The sequence below is a fragment of the Eptesicus fuscus genome, chromosome 5 (assembly GCF_027574615.1).
Source record: "Eptesicus fuscus isolate TK198812 chromosome 5, DD_ASM_mEF_20220401, whole genome shotgun sequence".
NCBI lineage: Eukaryota > Metazoa > Chordata > Mammalia > Chiroptera > Vespertilionidae > Eptesicus > Eptesicus fuscus.
This window is the reverse complement of record NC_072477.1, coordinates 36,972,207-36,990,451: the sequence shown is the minus strand read 5'-3', so window position 1 is coordinate 36,990,451 and position 18,245 is coordinate 36,972,207. Positions and strand designations below refer to the sequence as shown.

Sequence of the window (18,245 nt, the reverse complement as noted above, 5' to 3'; positions counted from 1 at the left end):
GATCAATGATTATTTCTCATTATTGATGTTTCTATCTCTCTCTCTCTTCCTTCCTCTCTCTAAAATCAATAAAAACATTTTTAAAAATTCAGTTTCTTACACTACCCATATGTCTTATGCTCAACACCACATGTGGCTAATGGCTACCATCCATATTGGTCTGCGTAGATATAGAATATTTGCATCATCACAGCAAGTTCTGTTTATGCCCAGAGGATTAACAAAAAAAACCAAACATAAAATGTTTTCTTTTATGGCTTATCAAGGTCCTCACTCCTAGATTACATAAAAACTTCCCCCTATTTTCACATTTTTATGAGTTTACTTTTCATATTTAATCATTACTCCAAAATGTGTGTGTTTTACGTTTTCTCCAAAAGGATAGTCCATTGTTCTTATATTTCTACTAGAGGCCCGGTGCACGAAATTCGTCAGCCAGCCTGCACCCTCTTGCAGTCCGGGACCGCTGGCTCCTAACCACTCACCTGCCTGCCTGATCGCCCCTAACCCCTCTGCCTGCCTGCCTGATAGCCCCTAACTGCCCTCCCCTGCCGGCCTGATTGCACCTAACCACCTCTGCCTCAGCCCCCGCCACCGTGGCTTTGTCCGGAAGGAGGACCAGACGACCGGAAGATGTCTGGTCAACCCAGTCTAATTAGCATATTACCCTTTTATTAGTATAGATGTCACTATCAGACTTCATAACTTTTACAACAGCTCCCTAATGAACTGTCAATATCCTGTTTTTGGTAACCATAAAATATCTGAGAAGCCCACACTACAAATATATTCAAAGAGAAGACTTCCAAAAATGAACAAAAACAAATTTAAACTCAAAATGATTTTTTAAGCACCAACTTAAAAACATGTAACCTCAAGTACAAAGAATATTATTTAAATAGTTCTTACAGCTTACCAACTGATCTGTTATCCATTTTCCTTCCATAGCTTTTAACACTCTGTATGGAGAAGAGAGATATTAAATAAGCCCTTAAAAAGTTAAATTTTATAAAGCTCAAAAATGTAAAATCAACAATTTTTAAACATAACTTCTTATAAATGGCTTGAAATAGCAAAATGGGACTGAAGCACTTAAGTGTTTTCCAAATTCTGTTCTCTGCAATTTTTTCTCACCTCCTCCTTTTTGCCCTTCTAACACAGCCCAGAGCCTTTCTGTAGGCATTCATCATAAACTTCCATAACAGCCAGAGCCTTTGTCCTCAGTCATAACTAATAATTCCCACCAGTCATAATTAATGATAGTTACAAGAGAATTCATGATTAAAAATGCTAAGATCATTACACAAAGAAAAGGCACAAGCCAGTATCTGCAAATATTTGTTTTATGGAGTGAAGTGTTCTATAAAAAGAGAAGTTTCTGCCCTGTCCAGTGTGGCTCAGTTGGCTGGAGCACCGTCCTTTACACTGAAAGGTTTCGAACCCCAGTCCTGGTGTGTGCAGGAAGGCAACTGATCACTGTTTCTTCCCTTTCCATTTGTCCCTCCTTTCTCTCTTTCTCTTCCCCTTTCTTAAAAAAAAAAAAAAAAAAAAAAGAATAAGCATGGCATCAGGGAAGGATTTAAATATATAAATAAATAGTTTCTATGGTTGAATAATTAGAGAAATAACCAAGTTAAATTAATCCAAGCAGGTTTCTCTAATGTGAGGTATCTCAGGCTATTTAATCCACTTATGAATGTGTTTATCTGACCTGGGGTGTGTCTGCAGAGCAATGACTGGGTCAGTTTGGGATAGGAGGCTCTATAGGAAAATTCTCAAATCCAGAGTGTGAGAGATGCACCAGTGGTGCTCAGTAATAACTCAGATTCCAGGCCTCCACTCAGACCTACTGAATCAGAATACCTAAGGATAGGATTTTTAAAATCTGCATTTTTAACCATTACCTCAGTTAATGAATTCTGATATAGATGATCTGCATACCAAACTTTGCAAAAAACACTGATAAAGGAAGCTAAACGGAAGCAGTAACATCCTATAGGAGCCACCATCACTAACTTAAGTCTAACATGCCTACTGTCCTGGACCCGTCTGCCACACACCAATGATCAGGCTGGGGCTTAATTCATCCATCCCATCATAGTGCCTTTTGTGCACAGGCACCGGGTCTGATCCCAATATTTTCTAGAAACTGGATAACTCTCCTATTTTGCTTCTCCAAGATGCACTGCTCTTCTGTACGTTCAGATTGTATCCTAGATTTAGTAAGTTAGCAATCCATATATCTGCACACCACAGCACTGAATTAACCCACATGGTGACTAGATAACCTCCACAAATTAAAAAGCCAAATGAGCCGAAACTGGTTTGGCTCAGTGGATAGAGCGTTGGCCTGCGGACTGAGGGGTCCCAGGCTCGATTCCGGTCAAGGGCATGTACCTTGATTGCGGGCACATCCCCAGTGGGAGGTGTGCAGGAGGCAGCTGATCGATGTTTCTCTCTCATCGATGTTTCTAACTCTCTATCCCTATCCCTTCCTCTCTGTAAAAAAACAATAAAATATATTATAAAAAAAAAAATGAAGACTCACTCTTTTTGAAATTCTTCCTGCTTGCTCTTAAGTTGGCTTAACCGTTCCTTCTTGTCTATAAACCTGTAAGAAAAAAATTTAATGTTTTATTTAAATATTCTTTTTTTTTCCAGTTCAATCAGATTATATGAACTCTTGGGAAGCCAATCATGTCTGCAGACTCACCTGGAAATGTCACTGAAGTAAGTACTGTACACAACTTCTCAATGGGATGCACGTGGCTGCTCACCACTTGGTTATTTTAAAGTTAAATTCAAACTCTCAGCCTCAAAATTCTGTCATGGGTTTATAAAATATATCTATAGGTTTCCACCCCTAAGTTAAATTATTTCCAAACAGGAACATTAGAGTACTAATGTGAATTTGAATTAAAAAAAACTAAGGCTTCTATTACAAAAACTAGAGACCGATGCACAAAATTCGTGTAAGAGTAGGCCTTCGCAGCCGCAGCACCTGCCTCAATCCTGCGCCTGCAGCCCTGGCTTCGTCCAGAAGGTCATCCGGACGGCCATTCAGTCGATTTGCATATTACACTTTTATTGTTATCCTATCTAATAAAAGAGTAATATGCAAATTGACTGTCACTCCAACACACAAGATGGCCGCCCCATGTGGTCAAAGATGGCTGCCCCCATGTGGAAACAAGATGGCCACCACAAAATGGCCAGCAGAGGAGGGCAGTTGTGGGCAATCAGGCCCACAGGGGTGGGCAGTTGGGGGGGGGGAGGACAAGACCTGAAGGGGAGGACAGTTGGGGGGAACCAGGCCTGCAGGGGAGGGCAGTTGGGGGGGACGACCAGGCCTGCAGGGGAGGGCAGTTGGGGGCAATCGGGTTGGCAGGGGAGCAGCTAGGCATCGATCAGGCTGGCAGGGGAGTGGTTAGGGGTGATCAGGCTGGCAGGCAGAAGCAGTTAGGGGCAATCAGGAAGGCAGGCAGGCGAACGGTTGGGAGCCAGCAGTCCTGGATTGTGAGAGGGATGTCCGACTGCCCTTGTAGGCCTGACCCCACTGTAATCAGGCCTACACAGGCAGTTGGACATCCCTCGAGAGGTCCCACATTGGAGAGGGTGCAGGCTGGACTGAGGAACACACACACACACACACACACACACACACACACACACCCATGCATGAATTTCGTGCACCGGGCCTCTAGTAGATAATTTTTACTCTAGGCTGTTTGGCTCATTGAATAGAGCATCGGCCCACGAACTGAAGGGTCTTGGGTTCAATTCTGATCAAGGGCATGTACTTCAGTTGCAGACTCGATCCCTGGCCCGGGTTGGGGCAGGCAATCAAATGATGTATCTCTATCTCTCCCCTTTCCTTCCATTCTCTCTGAAAATCAATGAAGAAAATATCCTTGGGTGAAAATTAACAACAAAATAATAATTTTAATTATCAAGCTTAATTTAATCCTGCTCTCACCTATCAATTTGTTCCTTATATTTTTAAAGTACAATTTTTTCTCACTTATTTTATTGCTAGTAATTTGAGGTTACAAAATTAATAAGTAAAAGTTACCAAGAGGAAGGGATATCATATTACAGTGAATCTTCTCTGTCAGTCTTCTACTCTCATACTTATTACTTTCTTCCTGTTACCTATTTGGTGTTTAGTCTGCCCCTTTTTTGCAGTTTATGATAAAAACTCAAATCATTGATATTTTAAAAAAATATATCTTTATTGATTTCAGAGAGGAAGGGAGAGGGAAAGAGAGATAGAAACATCAATGATGAGAGAGAATCATTGATTGTCTGCCTCCTGCACATCCCCCACTGGGAATCAAGCCCACAACCTAGGCATGTGCCCTTGATCAGAATCGACCCTGGGACCCTTCAGTCCGCAGGCTGACGCTCTATCCACTGAGCCAAACCAGCTAGAGCTCAAATCAGTGATTTTATGCCCCCTTCTTTTTAATTTAATCATATAAAGTTATAAATTTCCCCCTAAATATTGTTTTAGCGACACCAAAAATGTTGATGCAGTGTATTTAGTTTGAAATTTCTAATTCTCTTTAAGATTCCTTTGACTCACAAGTTATTTACAAGTATATTGTTTAATTTCTAGATATAACAGGCTTTCTTAGGTAAGTTATTATTATTATTTTCTTAATTCTGAGGTGGTCATAGAATATACTGTGAGATTTCAATCTTTTGATTTGAGACTGCCTTGAATTTGGTTTGCCTCAGTGCAAGTTCCACATGCACTGGAAAGAATGTGTATTCCACAGCTGCTGGGTACAGTGCTCTATAATGTCAACTGGCTGAAGGTGTCTAACAGTGTCATTCAGATCTTCTAGATCTGTGCTGTCCAATATGGTAAATATCAGTCACACGTGGCTACTGAACACCTGAAATGTGGCTTGTTGCTTAATAAGGATTTGATTTTAGAATCGAATGACTAACATTGTGCAACTGATTTTCAACTGAGTTAACTGTGGCTCACTATTTTCAAGGAAACAATGGTGCTACAGCCACATGGTACACAGTCTAAGGACAGGCTTTTGCCTGTCTCCTCAATTTCTAGCCTAAATGAAAACCATTTAACAGAACAATAACAGCCCTAAAAACCTCTTCCTTACAAGTCTCTCTAAAACACTAGTTCGATAACACCATGTTTGAAACATACCCAAATGGTCTAATTATGATCATTTAATAGCCACTGAAAATGTACAATACATAATATATTAAACAAAAAAGCAAATCAAGCCCAGCCAGTGTGGCTCAGTAGTTGAGCATCAACTCATGAACCAGGGGGTCACAGTTTGATTCCCAGTCAGGACACATACCCAGGTTGGGGGTTCGATCCCCGGTTGGGACCTGTGGGGGGCCAGAGGCACCTGAAACCAACCAAGGGTTCACTCTCATGTCGATGTCTCTCTATTACTCAAATCAATAAAAATATATTTTTAAAAAATTCAGTTCCTCAGTTGCACTAACCACATTTCAATAGCCCCAAATGGTTGGCTTCCACCATATTGGAAAGTGTAGAAACAGAACACCATGGCAGACATTCTATTGGGTAGCACTGCAATGGCCAGTCAGGTGGTCAGTGCATGAAATAGTACTAGAAAACTCAGACACCAATGTGAAATGTAGACAAACCCAGAGAATCATCAATTAACTTATCAGTCTTTTATTATGTACCCACAACGTATAACAAAGAATCTGCCACAATATTAAGAAGTCTAATGATATGTTCTGTAGCTGTGTACTCTTGGACATATTACTTATTTGTTTTATGCTTCCATTTCCTTGTATATAAAAAAGAGAAACTAATGTGGTATTTATTTCTATCTCACTAAGGCAATGTGGTGATTCATGGTCCCGTAACCTGAAGGGTATGACAAACTGACAAGATTCACCAAACCATGCAAAAACGAACTGACAGAGGAAGATAAAATCTTGCTTTTAGAAGTTATGGAAGTTCTCCTTTCAGATGTCATAAAAATGCCACTCCACTTTGCACTAGAACAAACTGGGATGACAAACAACTTTGTTCAGCTTTAAAAGCTGGTTGATTCTCTTGGGCTTTGTACACACACACACACACACACACACACACACACACACACACACTTAAAACAAATACACAGTTGACAGCAGGAATAATAAACGGAAGATAATTCTTTCTGTACCAAACAGTTCATGAGTCATGGTATCCTTGATGAAGGAAATTAAAACTAAATGGTGTTAACAAAGCTAAACAGCAGATGATATCAAGGAATGTGGCTGGGTCAGCATTTCAACTGCTCATCAGCACACTCACCCATTCTCTGCATTCTCCATCCCACTACTCATGGAAATAGATAAAAAAATTCATTCCATAAGTCTGCGCTTTCTCAATATGGTTTCCAACAAATGGAAAGATTAACAGATAGTCATTATATTCAAACCAGACTTGACTCAAAAAGGAGCCCTGGTTAGTGTGGCTCGGTTGGTTGGAGTGTCATCACATATGGCAAAAGGTTGTGGGTTCCACTCCTGGTCAGGGCACATATCTCCCCCCCTACCCTTCTCTTCCCTCTAAAATCAATAAGCATATCCTCTGTGAGGACTTTTTTTAAAAAGGAGGGGGGAAGGAATCATATGTACTTTCAAGTTGGGTTTATCACACAAAATATTCTGTATGTATGTTTTTCCATATCAAAACATGTAAGTATCTCATTCTTGAACAGATACACAGAATTTCATACAATAGACATCATATAATTTACTTTTTTTTTTAATCCTCGCCTGAGGATATTTTTCTGTTGATTTTTTAGAGAGCGTGGGAGAGGGAAAGACAGAGAGAAATATCGATAAGGGAGAAACACAGATTGGTTGCCTCCTGCACCAGCCGACCATGTACCTGCAACTGAAGTACATGCCCTTGACCGGAATCAAACCTGGGAACCTTCAGTACAAAGGCCAATGCTCTATCCACTGAGCCAAACAGGCTAGGGCAGTGGTCGACAAACTACGGCTTTCGAGCCGCGGTTTGCCGCTCTGTTGACTAATGAGTTTGCCGACCACTGGGATAGGGGCTTAATCACAAGGAACAACAACAGCCTGTAATTATTGGAATCGAGAGTCTAGGTCAGTGGTCGGCAAACTCATTAGTCAACAGAGCGGCAAACCATGGCTCGCGAGCCGCATGTGGCTCATGAGCCACACTTTGCCGACCACTGGGCTAGGGCATATAATTTACTTATATAAACTCCTATTAAACACTGCCAATTTTTCACTCTTATCAATATTATGAATGAATATCTTAGTGCATAAATCTTTACAAGCTTTTAAGACTATCTATGAGAAATTCCAATAAGTAAAAATAAATTGCTAGGTCAAATATGTACAAGCAAAATTCTGGCAGTTATTTTTAAATTTCTTCTGGATCATCTATATATATAAAAGGCTAATATGCAAAGTGTCCCTGCAGGAGTTCAACCGGGAGATCGGGAGTTCTATCGTGCTATGATGCGCGCTGACCATCAGGGGGTGGTGTGGAAAGAAGGAAGGCCCCGGCCGGCAGCCGGCAGCTGGGGAAGGGAGTCCCCAGTTGGCAGTCGAAAGGAAGGCCTCGGCCACCAGCCGGAAGGCCCCGATTGGCCCTGATCACTGGCCAGGCCTGGGAACCCTACCCATGCACAAATTTCATGCACCGGGCTTCTAGTTTAATATACTTCACAACCCCACCAGTAACAAAATCTATTTTTTCATACTCTCCCCAAACACTGCACATTTTAGTCTTTGCTAACCTGACTGGCTTTCCCACCCCTTTTCCCCCAAAATAGTTCATTATTCAAATACTTTATTTCACTAGAAATGAATGCCCTTTCCCTAAATAATTAGCTACTTTTTTTCTTTTGTTATTCCTGTCTATGTCCTTTGTCCATCTTTCTATAGTTTTTTAAGGATTATTAGGGAAATTAGACATTTTTCTTTCATATATCTTGAAAAATCTCCCACCTCAATCTCCTTTTGACTACTCCTGTTTCTGTTCTACAGAATTTTCCAACTTTTATGCAAATACATTTATCAATTTTGTGGTTTGTTCAATGACTTCAGTATTTTGTGGTTTCTGAAAGGAATCTGCCAGTGAACCCGTACTGTGCACCATGGCTTTTACAAGTTTCCTATATTTTCTCCCAATTTAAAAAGACCTTCTACATTATTTACCAAATTTCTCCACTTATAAGATGTTTTCTTCCCTAAAAAAAGTACTTCCTTAAATGGATTACTGTTTCCTAAATTCTTCCATACTTTTACAATTAATCATTTCTTTTCCATTAAAAAAATACTCCCTTAAGTTGACTTTGAATCATTCTCCCTTCAATAGAGGTGGATGGGAATGAGAGAGGTAATCACCCAGCACCCCGGTGGTACAAGAGACGGCACACCACCCAGTGCAGGCTTCCGAGGGAGCTTTGTGTGAGCTATGCCTATCTGGGCTAAGACTTAGGATGAGTTAGAGCTGGCCCTGTCAAGGGAAGGAAGTCATTAAGGGCAGAGGAAATTATGTTTCACAAGGTAAAAAATTAATCTCTGCAACAAAGCGTCAACACTCCCAAGTGGGATATTGAGGATAGAAGTGTGTTGCTAATGAGTGAGCCCTGGCCACTGACATGGGCAACTGAGAGTTATACACAGGTTAGACCATTCATAAATATCCCATATTACCAGAAAAACAGCACCAGGGAAGGTTCTCTATTAGGGATCCACATTAATTCTGTGCTAGGTGATAGATAATTAACATCATTATAACACCTACAACTATTAAGCCACCTACTGAGCACTTAGATGTCCCAAGCACAGCACCTTTCACAAAATAACTAATCCCTCCATCTGCCTGCCCAGTCCTTTCCCTCATCCTAGGGGTATATGTTTACTTTGTGCCTAGGGTTATGGCAATAGAAAGGTCTGAGAAACCTTTAATATATTATAACCACTCATGTATTATAGAAAGGAAAAACCCCCCAAAACTTTCAAATAAGCAACTGAAGGCCTAAAAAAAAATTCTGTCTCCTTCTCTATGTATTTCTGTACTTTACAATTTTCTACAATACTCATATATACTTTTACAATCAGGAAAAAGGTATATAATCAATGAAAATTTCTCATGTTCACCCCCTGAGGATCACATCTACTATAAAAATACATATATAATCCCCTTAAAGTATCTAAAGTTCTTAGGTCCCTTGAGATAGGTTATATTCTTTGGGTTCCTTAAATATAAGAGGGAGAAATGAGCACACTGTTTTTAGGTCACTGTGGGGAGTTTTACCCATCACTGATTTGGGCCCAGATTGTGGAAGAAGAATTAATGACTATTTCTGGATATAGAAATAAGGCAGTGAGGCTTCTCAGGTAAGTGAGAGCACAGAGGTTCCTGGAGAAGAGAGCACAGCAATCTCCTTGTTTAAGTGGAGGCGGTTAAAGAAATAAATATTTCTTGAATTAGGATATGAACACAGTAAGAATTACTAGCCATCAAATTTTTCTTCCTTAGCTTCAGGCATATACTAGTCAGGGTGTAATGTTTATGGACAAATGCAATAGGGGAAAAACATGGTCCTCATCAGGATGGCTTTTTATGTTAGAATATTTAGGATTTCAGAAAATACAGTAAAAACACTGCACTGGCAGGATTGAAGGTTAAGTCAGTAGAAAATGGAAACCAAGTGCCATTTAATCTCCTAACTTGTAAAATGGGAATACTGCTTACACAACTTGGTTACAGGGATTAAATAATATAAATGTGAAAGCATCAAGTACAGGCACTTAGCACATAATATACTTTAGTTTCCCTTTTCTTCATTATAATGAGTGATTTAGCACTTAAACTTATGAATGCATTAAACTGAACTATATATGTATATATAAATACAGTTCAGATCTGGAAGTGAATTTAAAAAGTAGCATAGTCTAAGCACAACTCCTCTGTTTCTTCACTTTTAAGATAGGTTAATAACACATGGCTTTGTGGTAGGAAATAAATGGCAGATAATAAATGTGAAAGCCTTTTATAAATTTTAAAAGGTATAATGATGAAGCGTAGCTAATGATATTGACTGAAAACCAAACATATTTTCTTAGCAGATACAATCAAACAGCAGTGAGGGTGGTAAACTCTTGTCTAAAGGTGGGGAGACCAGCTACCTGTAGAGCTTTTGTTCTGCTGAGTGAGGTATACAAATGTGGCCTCAGAACTGAATTCTTAAGACAATACATTTTTATAGACAGGCTATCGTCACTGACAACCAAAAGAATACTAAAGGGAGAACAGAAATATCTAAAAGATAATTTTGTGGATGTTGGTTGTGTCTTCCCCTTGAAATCTTCAGTAATGTCTAAATTTCTTGCTCATCCTTTATCCCACTTCAGTTTGTTTAGTGCCTATATTTCTGTTTCCTGATAAAATGTAGTAATATATTCTTAAAACTCATCAGTGAAGGTAATGCTGCATCATTCCTGAAAATGTACTTATAAAAGCAATATCCATATGCTCATAAAATATGTCTGCCTTTTTAATCCACACTTTAAAATAACTGGTTTCTAAACCAGCAGGCATCCTCACATTTATGCTCCCCATCCTATCCCAAACCCTATTATAAACCAGTAACTGACATTTTCCAGTTTTGACTGGGAAGATGACTTTAACTTGTCAGTTCCCTATTGAGCAACAGTGCTATTTTTGGTATCAGATAAATGAATAATCCAGAAAATTATATTCCTGTTAAAAGACCTGTAATTGTAAAATATTCACCAGTACAAGCCAAGGATTGTGTTGGAGTACTGCTTAAATCACTTCTCTTCATCTCTTAAAGAAGCACACAAGTTAAAAGGCAGGTGAAAAAGTGGAGAAGAAAGTGGGTATTGTCTTAGGACTGGGGCCAAGGTGAGAGATGAGGAAAGGACAGTGTTGGTGAGAATACCGTGGTATATGGAAGTCTTCCCATTAAACAACAAAAAAGTAGTGTTTAGATGTTTTTCAACCAATCTACCAACTCATACTTTTCACAAAATTATATAAAGACACATGCTTCCTTCTTAGTTGTGAAAGGAACTATTATGAGATAGTCTTTAATACCTAATTTTCCTTGAATTATTGAACTATTATATATATATTTTTTTTATTGATTTTAGAGAGAAAGTGAGAGGGAGAGAGTGATAGAAACATCAATGATGAGAGTCATTGATGGGCTGCCTCCTGCACACCGCCTACTGGGGATCAAGCCTGTAACCTGGGCATGGGCCCTAACCGGGAATCAAACCCATGACCTCTTGGTTCATAGATAGATGCTCAACCACTGAGTCACGCCCACTGGGCCTGTTAAACTATTAAAACCTGTATATTCAGGTAGCCCATTAATGAAACTAAAAAAAAAAATACATTTACATTTACAAGAACTTTGATATGCATGATCACATTCAAGATCCATGTAAGCACAGATAATTTGGCTAATTTACTGAAAAGAATCGGAGGTTAAACAAGGGTTTTTAAACTGTGCTGTAAATCTCCATATTTTATTTCCAAGTGATTTCCCAGAGTTAGCGAGTTTTTCATTAAGAGTCTGAAAGGAAAACACAGAGTACAAAACTTTCATAAATACTAAAAATATCTCACAACCAACCTCACCCCCGAAATTTGAGGCTTATTAGTAATCAGTGTAAATCCTTGAGAGCAGAGACCTGCCTTTCTCTTCTGTAACTTGCAAGAATGTTTTATGTAGATAACTGCATCCAGTGAGAGCTCATAAAAAACGATTTGGCTTTTAGCACAATGGTCCTGGGTCTCAAGAGATTGCTTCATCCCAGCAGATATTTGGCATTGTTCTGGGAATGATGAAAACAAACTCCACTTCTTAAGGAAGACACAGTTCAGAAATGGGAACAATGAAAAGTGACATGGAGCTAGCTGAGCAGACCATTTTAGCAGTCTTCTTGTCCCTGAACCCTAAGTTTTCTTTTTTACCTCTCAATTTTGAATGGTTCTGGTATTTGCTCTTTATTTTTCTTGGTCAGAAAAAGAAAACCACTCGAATACACCTCTCGCCTGAAAATTCACTTTAATGCTCAGATTTAGCAAAAAAAAAAAAAAAAATTTTAAAGGTTTATTGACTTTATCATTCCTTCAACAATATGCGTACTGTGTGCTCCACGGCCGCTATGCAAAGTACGGGTGATCTGATTGAACAAAACCAGAATCATGTCCTCATGAAACTACATGGTGGATGCAAAGCTCCTCCTCAAATAAATAATATTATACATCATGCTCAGTACCAGACGGGCTGAGTACTGTGACAGGGAATAACGGGGGAGAGATGGAAGTGTGAACCTACCTTAGTGGAGGTCAGGACAAGCCTCACTAAGGAAGCAACGTTCAAGTTAAGACAGAAAGACAAGATTCCACTCAGGAGGTACAGTGTTCCAGGCAGAGGGAACAGCAAGGGGAAGAGCCCAGTGGTGAAAACGTTTTAATAGTTAGACGATTTGCGCATGAAGAATATTTGAGTGCTTAATATATGCTAGACTTCATGCTAAGTAGTTTAATGCATCCTCTTACGTAATCACTACCAGAAACCCCGCCATTTTAAAAATGAAATAAACAAGCATAGGCAAAGTTAACTTGTTCAAAATCACATAGCAAGTGGGGGCACTTGGATTCAATTCAATGCAGTATCAATCCAAAGCCTACATTTTTAACTCAACCTTATAGCCAAAGTTAAAGATAAGCAATAGCCACATTACATGGGACTTTATATGCCATGGGAAGGAGCTTGGCTTTACTTTTTTAATTAGATTACTTTTTTGAATTTTAAACTCAGTGAGAAGTCACTGAAAGGTTTAAGCAAAACAATAACGTTATCTGATTTACTTTTTTACAGTGGCTGTTGTGTGCTGGCCAGAGAGGGTGGGGAGGAGTTGTAGAGTTAAAAAAAAAAAAAAAAAAGGAAACCAATAAGTAGCCATGAGAGAAGTGAAGGCAGTCTGGACTAGAAGTAGACAAATTCAAGATCTATTTTAGAGCAAATCAAATTAGACTTGCCAATTATTTGGATACATGAAATAATTCCCTGGCTTCTGGCTTAGTAACAAAGGATAAAAAGGAAATGATTCAGGATCAGACAAGTTTGGGAAAGAGAGGTAGATCCATTCAGTCATTCAACAAATCTTATAATCCTATCCTCTACCATGCGAGGACTTGGGAGAGTACAAAACTGATAAAGTCTTGCCCTCATAGAGCTTACATCTTTGGAGTGGAGGGCAGTTAGACATTAATATGTAAGCCATAGATGGAGATAATTGCTATGGAAGCCAATAAAGCAGGTAACCTGGGAAAGGAGGTGACTATTTTAATTGAGTGGTCAAAAAGAGTTTCTCTAATGAGCAGAGGCCTAAAGGAGACAAAGGCAGCCCTGACTATTTTGAGGAGAAGAGCTCCCAGCAGTGTGAATAAGACTGCAATGCCACCAGGCAGGAGTGTTTTTTGTGTGTCTGAGGACTGGCAAGGACGCCAGGTGGTATAGCAGAGTAGGTAAGGGAAAAATAATAGATCAGAGGAGAACAGGCAATGCAGAACTCTGATTAAGGACTTCAGCTTTTTTACTTTGAGGAATGGAGGAGTGGTGTTACTCCGGTTGCAATATGGAAATAACACTATAAGGAAGCAAAGGTGGAAGCAGAGGCTCAGGAGGCATTGTTCCTTTGGTGGATCAGCGTAGGTGATGAAAGGGTCCAGCTTAGGATAGCTTTTGAAGAGTGGTTAGAATCTGTTGATGGGATTAGATGGGGCAGCATTAAGAGAGGAGCCAAGGAAGACTGTTTTTTGTCCTGTACCAAAGAAGAATGAGGTTACCATTTACTGAGTTTGGCACGAGCATGGGAGGAACAGATTTATATTGGAAAATAACTCCAGTTTGCCAAGATAGAGATACTTATTACAAATTTAAATATAGATGTTGGGCAGGCAGCTGTTTTCCAGATTCCAGAGAGGTCTGGTTTGGATCTAGTCTGGCAGTCTTCAGCATATAGATGGTATTAAAGTCATGAGAATGGATGTAGGAAAACATACAGATAGAAGATTCAGAACTGAACCCTTGAAAAACTCCCCATCAGTTAGACATTCCCGTCTCATACCTAGTATTCTTAAAATTAAAAAACAGCTTTAATTTTTAAAGCTATCACTTATTAGGTCAGTTTCTAAAGTCATCAAACGGCAATGAACTAAAAAGATTATATTCTACAGATCTCAAAACAGGAAAAAAAAGAACCGAACTCCATTCATGATCAGAGGAAAACTAGGAACTCAAAACATTTCCAAATATAAAGGTTGTACAAACTAGTGGTTAAATGCATGGTATAAGAGTTCAGGATGTCTGGATCTTAATTCTGGTCCCTACACTCAACTATGTGACCTGGGGGGGGGGGAGGCACTTAACTATGCAGTTTACTCAGCAATAAGGTGGGGATAACAACTTCTCGGATTAAGAACTTTTGCAATAAAAACGTTAGCTCATCTTAGTGAAATAAAAGTTGGGAGAGAGACCTTTCAACTAAACACACCAATTCTTCAAATACCTTAACCAAGGACTTGTAGCTCTGTTTTGATTTCAAAACTTGTCCCTAAATTTAATTCTCTTAACTCATGCCTTAAAACAAAGCCAAAACACATGCCCAAACTCCTTAGTATCCAAAACAATCAGGGAGTAACGAGCTAGTCCCAGTTCACACAGAGTAATAAGCATGTCTGACAAGGTCCAGCTGCGACTCAGGCTTCCCGGGCTCGAATCCCTCCTTAACTACTTACTTGATTCTCTTCTGGTCTCTCCTAGAGGATGAGTGTATTTTCAAAGGCAGAAAAAGGTTAAATCAAGCTTTGAATGGGAGAGCAGCAAAGAGCTGAGACTACAACTCTAAGGCAGCAACAGGGGGAGACCTCTCCAGAGTCACCGTCTATCCATTTTCCAGAGCACAGGGGGGTCAGACTCCTCTCGGGTGGGTTATGGGGAAACGGGGACCTTCCCTCATCTAGCCCCCGACCCTGACGACCCTGTTCCCTGGGAGCAAAGCAGCTCCTCTCCCTCTCTCCCCCTCCTCTCGAGGGAGTCCGGGGTCCGGACCTGGGCCTCGGGCTCCAGCCTCCGGCGCGGAGCTGAGGAAGCCACCCGGGGAAGAGACAATAGGGCCGTGGCGGCCGCCGTACCTCTCCCGGTCGCGGCCGTCGAAGTAGACGAAATCGCCGTTCTGAACGCACTTGGCGCAGGTCAGCCTCCGGCGGGTGGTGTTGCACAGCGGACACCGCTCCACCGCCACGTACAGCCCCTCCGCGTCGTCCACCGAGTCCTCCAGGTCCCGGGCGAGCGGCCGGGGCCCGCAGCCGGGAGCCTCCGGCGCCCGGGCTCCCTTCCCACTGGGAGACGCCATGATAGCCTGAGAGCGGAGCCAGTCACGTGGGATTTTGTTTTCAACCAGATGCATCCTGGGCGAGGGGGCGGGGCCGGGGCGGCGCCAGGAGCGCGGGCGGGGGTCCCGGCGAGGCCCTGGCCCGGCCTCCCGAGGTCGGGGCGCTGTTGCCTTTCCTGTCCGCTGAGGGGCGGCGTGTCCCGGAGCAGAAGTTGGGTTGGAGGGGCGCGTCGGCCAAACAAAATGTCATCATGGCGGGATCGTGCCAAGGCTACCGATTTAGGTCTCTAACTTGTGCAAGAAATAGTCATACGATGCCCCAAGGAGTCTGGGAAAACGGATTGGGAACAAAATAAAGGGACTTTTCTTTAATTCGCTTGATGCTTTAAAATTTGGCTAAAACGACAGCAAACAAGGTTGGTGAAGGGGCTGGGTCTTGGGATGAGGTTTCATTTTGGCTCACCCTCTTTCTTAATGGCTGTGTGATTTGGGGCAAATTCCCTAACCTCTTGGCTTGCGTTCTCATCTGTTTAATGGAGAAGCACCTACCTAACCAGCATCGTGAGAATTCCTAAGCAAACACGTTTAATAATAATAATCTGATAATATTTTACGGATAATAGCTAACCAGTGGAAACAACCATACTACTGAAGGTAGAAGTCACTTTTGTATCTTTCCGAAAAGATAATTTTAATTTAAAAATAATGGCCAACATTCCTCCCCTACCTAATCTGTCTGGCCACGCTCTGAGAAAGAATTTGAACTAGATAGAAAATTACCTAAATAGGATTACTGGCAGATTTTTTCAGGGAGGGGGAAATAAGGTGGGTCATAAGATTGTTAATGATAAATCCTCCCTTCTCCCAACTGATGGACGGAGTATGACGTAAACTCCACCTGCAGCCGGACATTCCTGAACACCTTATATGGACTATACATTGAACCACCAATCAGCACCTGCCATATACCCTAAGCCCCCAATTCCTAAATCCCTAGGCCCCTAACCATGTACCTTACATGAAACCACCAATCAGCGTGTGCCGAGTGCCCTAAGCCCCGTCCCCTCTTTTCCTCCCCTTAATAGGCACTCTCACTCTGGCAAGCTCGTGCTAGCGCTCTCTCTCTCGCTCTCTCTCTCTCTCTCTCTCTCTCTCTCTCTCTCTCTTTCTCTTCCCTTTTCCCCTCTGGAAGGTGGTCGGCAGGGTGATCTCCAATAAAGCCTGTATCCTGGTATCCCATGGTCTCCGGCCCTCTGTTTCATCTTTCATCATGGTGCCGAACCTGGGTGAGCATGGACTATCCTCGAACCTAGCCCTGAGCTTCTGATTCCTGCTCTGGCTCTGCTCGGCGGCATGGTTCTGAGTCGATTGGCCTGCTCAGAACACTTCTCTGTTTCATCTTTCAGTTAACAGAGTAATAAGTGTTTGAATATGCTTCTAAACCACAGAAGGAAAAAAGAAAAGTGGGCTTATAGGTCAAATTATCTAGACCAGTGATTCCCAAGGATTATTTTGATAGGTTGTCAACTGATAACTGCTCTAAATTCTCTCTCTAGCAGCGACTTCCCTCCCCAGTTCCACACCTAAAGATTCATAACTGCCCGCTAGGTAGCAAGGGATGTACCATGGCCACCAGCTCAGCATGTTGGACTGAGCTCTCTCTCCTCACAAATCTGTTTCCTCCTCTTGGGAAAGACATAATCACTACCACTTGGGGCTATGAGTCATGTTAGCCTTTTCCCTCCCGGTTAACCTCCACATCTCCATCAAATGCTGATGACTCCACAAACTAATTAGGTCTTGAATCTAAATCCTTTGCTCCATCCTCTTAGTCTTATCCAATCTGTTTTAACACAATCCTATATAATAAAACCCTAATATGCAGATAGACCAAACCATGGAACGACCAGTAGCTATGACAGGCACTGACCACCAGGGGGCGGACGCTCAATACATGAGCTGCCCCCTGGTGGTCAGTGCGCTCCCACAGGGGGAGTGCCACTCAGCCAGAAGCTGGGCTCATGGCTGGTGAGCACAGCGGCAGCAGTGCTAAGAACCCTTTGGGGGTTGTCCGCCTGCTGGGTTAGGCCCGCTCCCCTAAGCCATCAGGCAGACATCCCCCAAGGGGTTCCGGACTTCGAGAGGGCGCAGGCCAGGCTGAAAGACCTCCCCCCCACCCCCCCATTGCATGAATGTCATGCACCAGGCCTCTAGTAGGATTATAAAGGCACACAGAAAGCAAAAATTCCCCATGCTATTTCAAAATAGAGCTTACACTAAATCTGAATAGTTCCTAAAAGTTTAATATTTATTTTTAGGTGAGAGAATTTTCTCTGATCATTTCAAACAAAAAAAAAAAATGAGATTTTTCTCAAGGTTTCAGACTTTCTGAAAGTATTCTGACAGGATCCTTTTGTATTCTGACAGGATCCTTCACAGTGCCTATACCTGATAGCTAGGATTATCTAATCAATATTTTAAAAGGCAAAACACAGACACATTGATTTTTCTCCTGCTAGATATTACAGATAGTATCTATTTTATGCAGTTATTTGAAATTTCTATATATCACCATGCATTTTCAGAGGACATGTTATGCTCTACATCTTTAACCAGAGCAGAACATTAAATTTTATTGACGCTACAAATCATTCTAGCAAGACCTTAAATCTCTCACATTCTGAAATAAGTTTACTTGTTTTAAAAATAACATACTAGAGTCATTTTGAATAAGAAGCTTTCTTCATTTCACATGGAATCACCTTTTAATTGTAAAGTCAAAATGTGCATGGAACATCTACAATTAA

General features: G+C 41.2%; 1 protein-coding gene across 2 annotated transcripts in view; it reads right to left on the bottom strand.

Moving 5' to 3' along the window:
- The window catches only part of ATG14 (autophagy related 14), a 51,523-nt gene extending 36,054 nt beyond the window's left edge, over positions 1–15,469 (bottom strand). For both annotated transcript variants that reach the window (XM_054716049.1, XM_054716048.1), the window contains exons 1-3: positions 15,239–15,469; positions 2,549–2,611; positions 917–959 (exon numbers count right to left, since the gene is read on the bottom strand). In XM_054716049.1, coding sequence (XP_054572024.1) covers positions 917–959; positions 2,549–2,611; positions 15,239–15,459 — 327 coding nt within the window. In that variant the 5' untranslated portion in view covers positions 15,460–15,469. The remainder of the gene's footprint in view (positions 1–916; positions 960–2,548; positions 2,612–15,238) is intronic.
- Between the last annotated feature and the right edge of the window lie 2,776 nt (positions 15,470–18,245).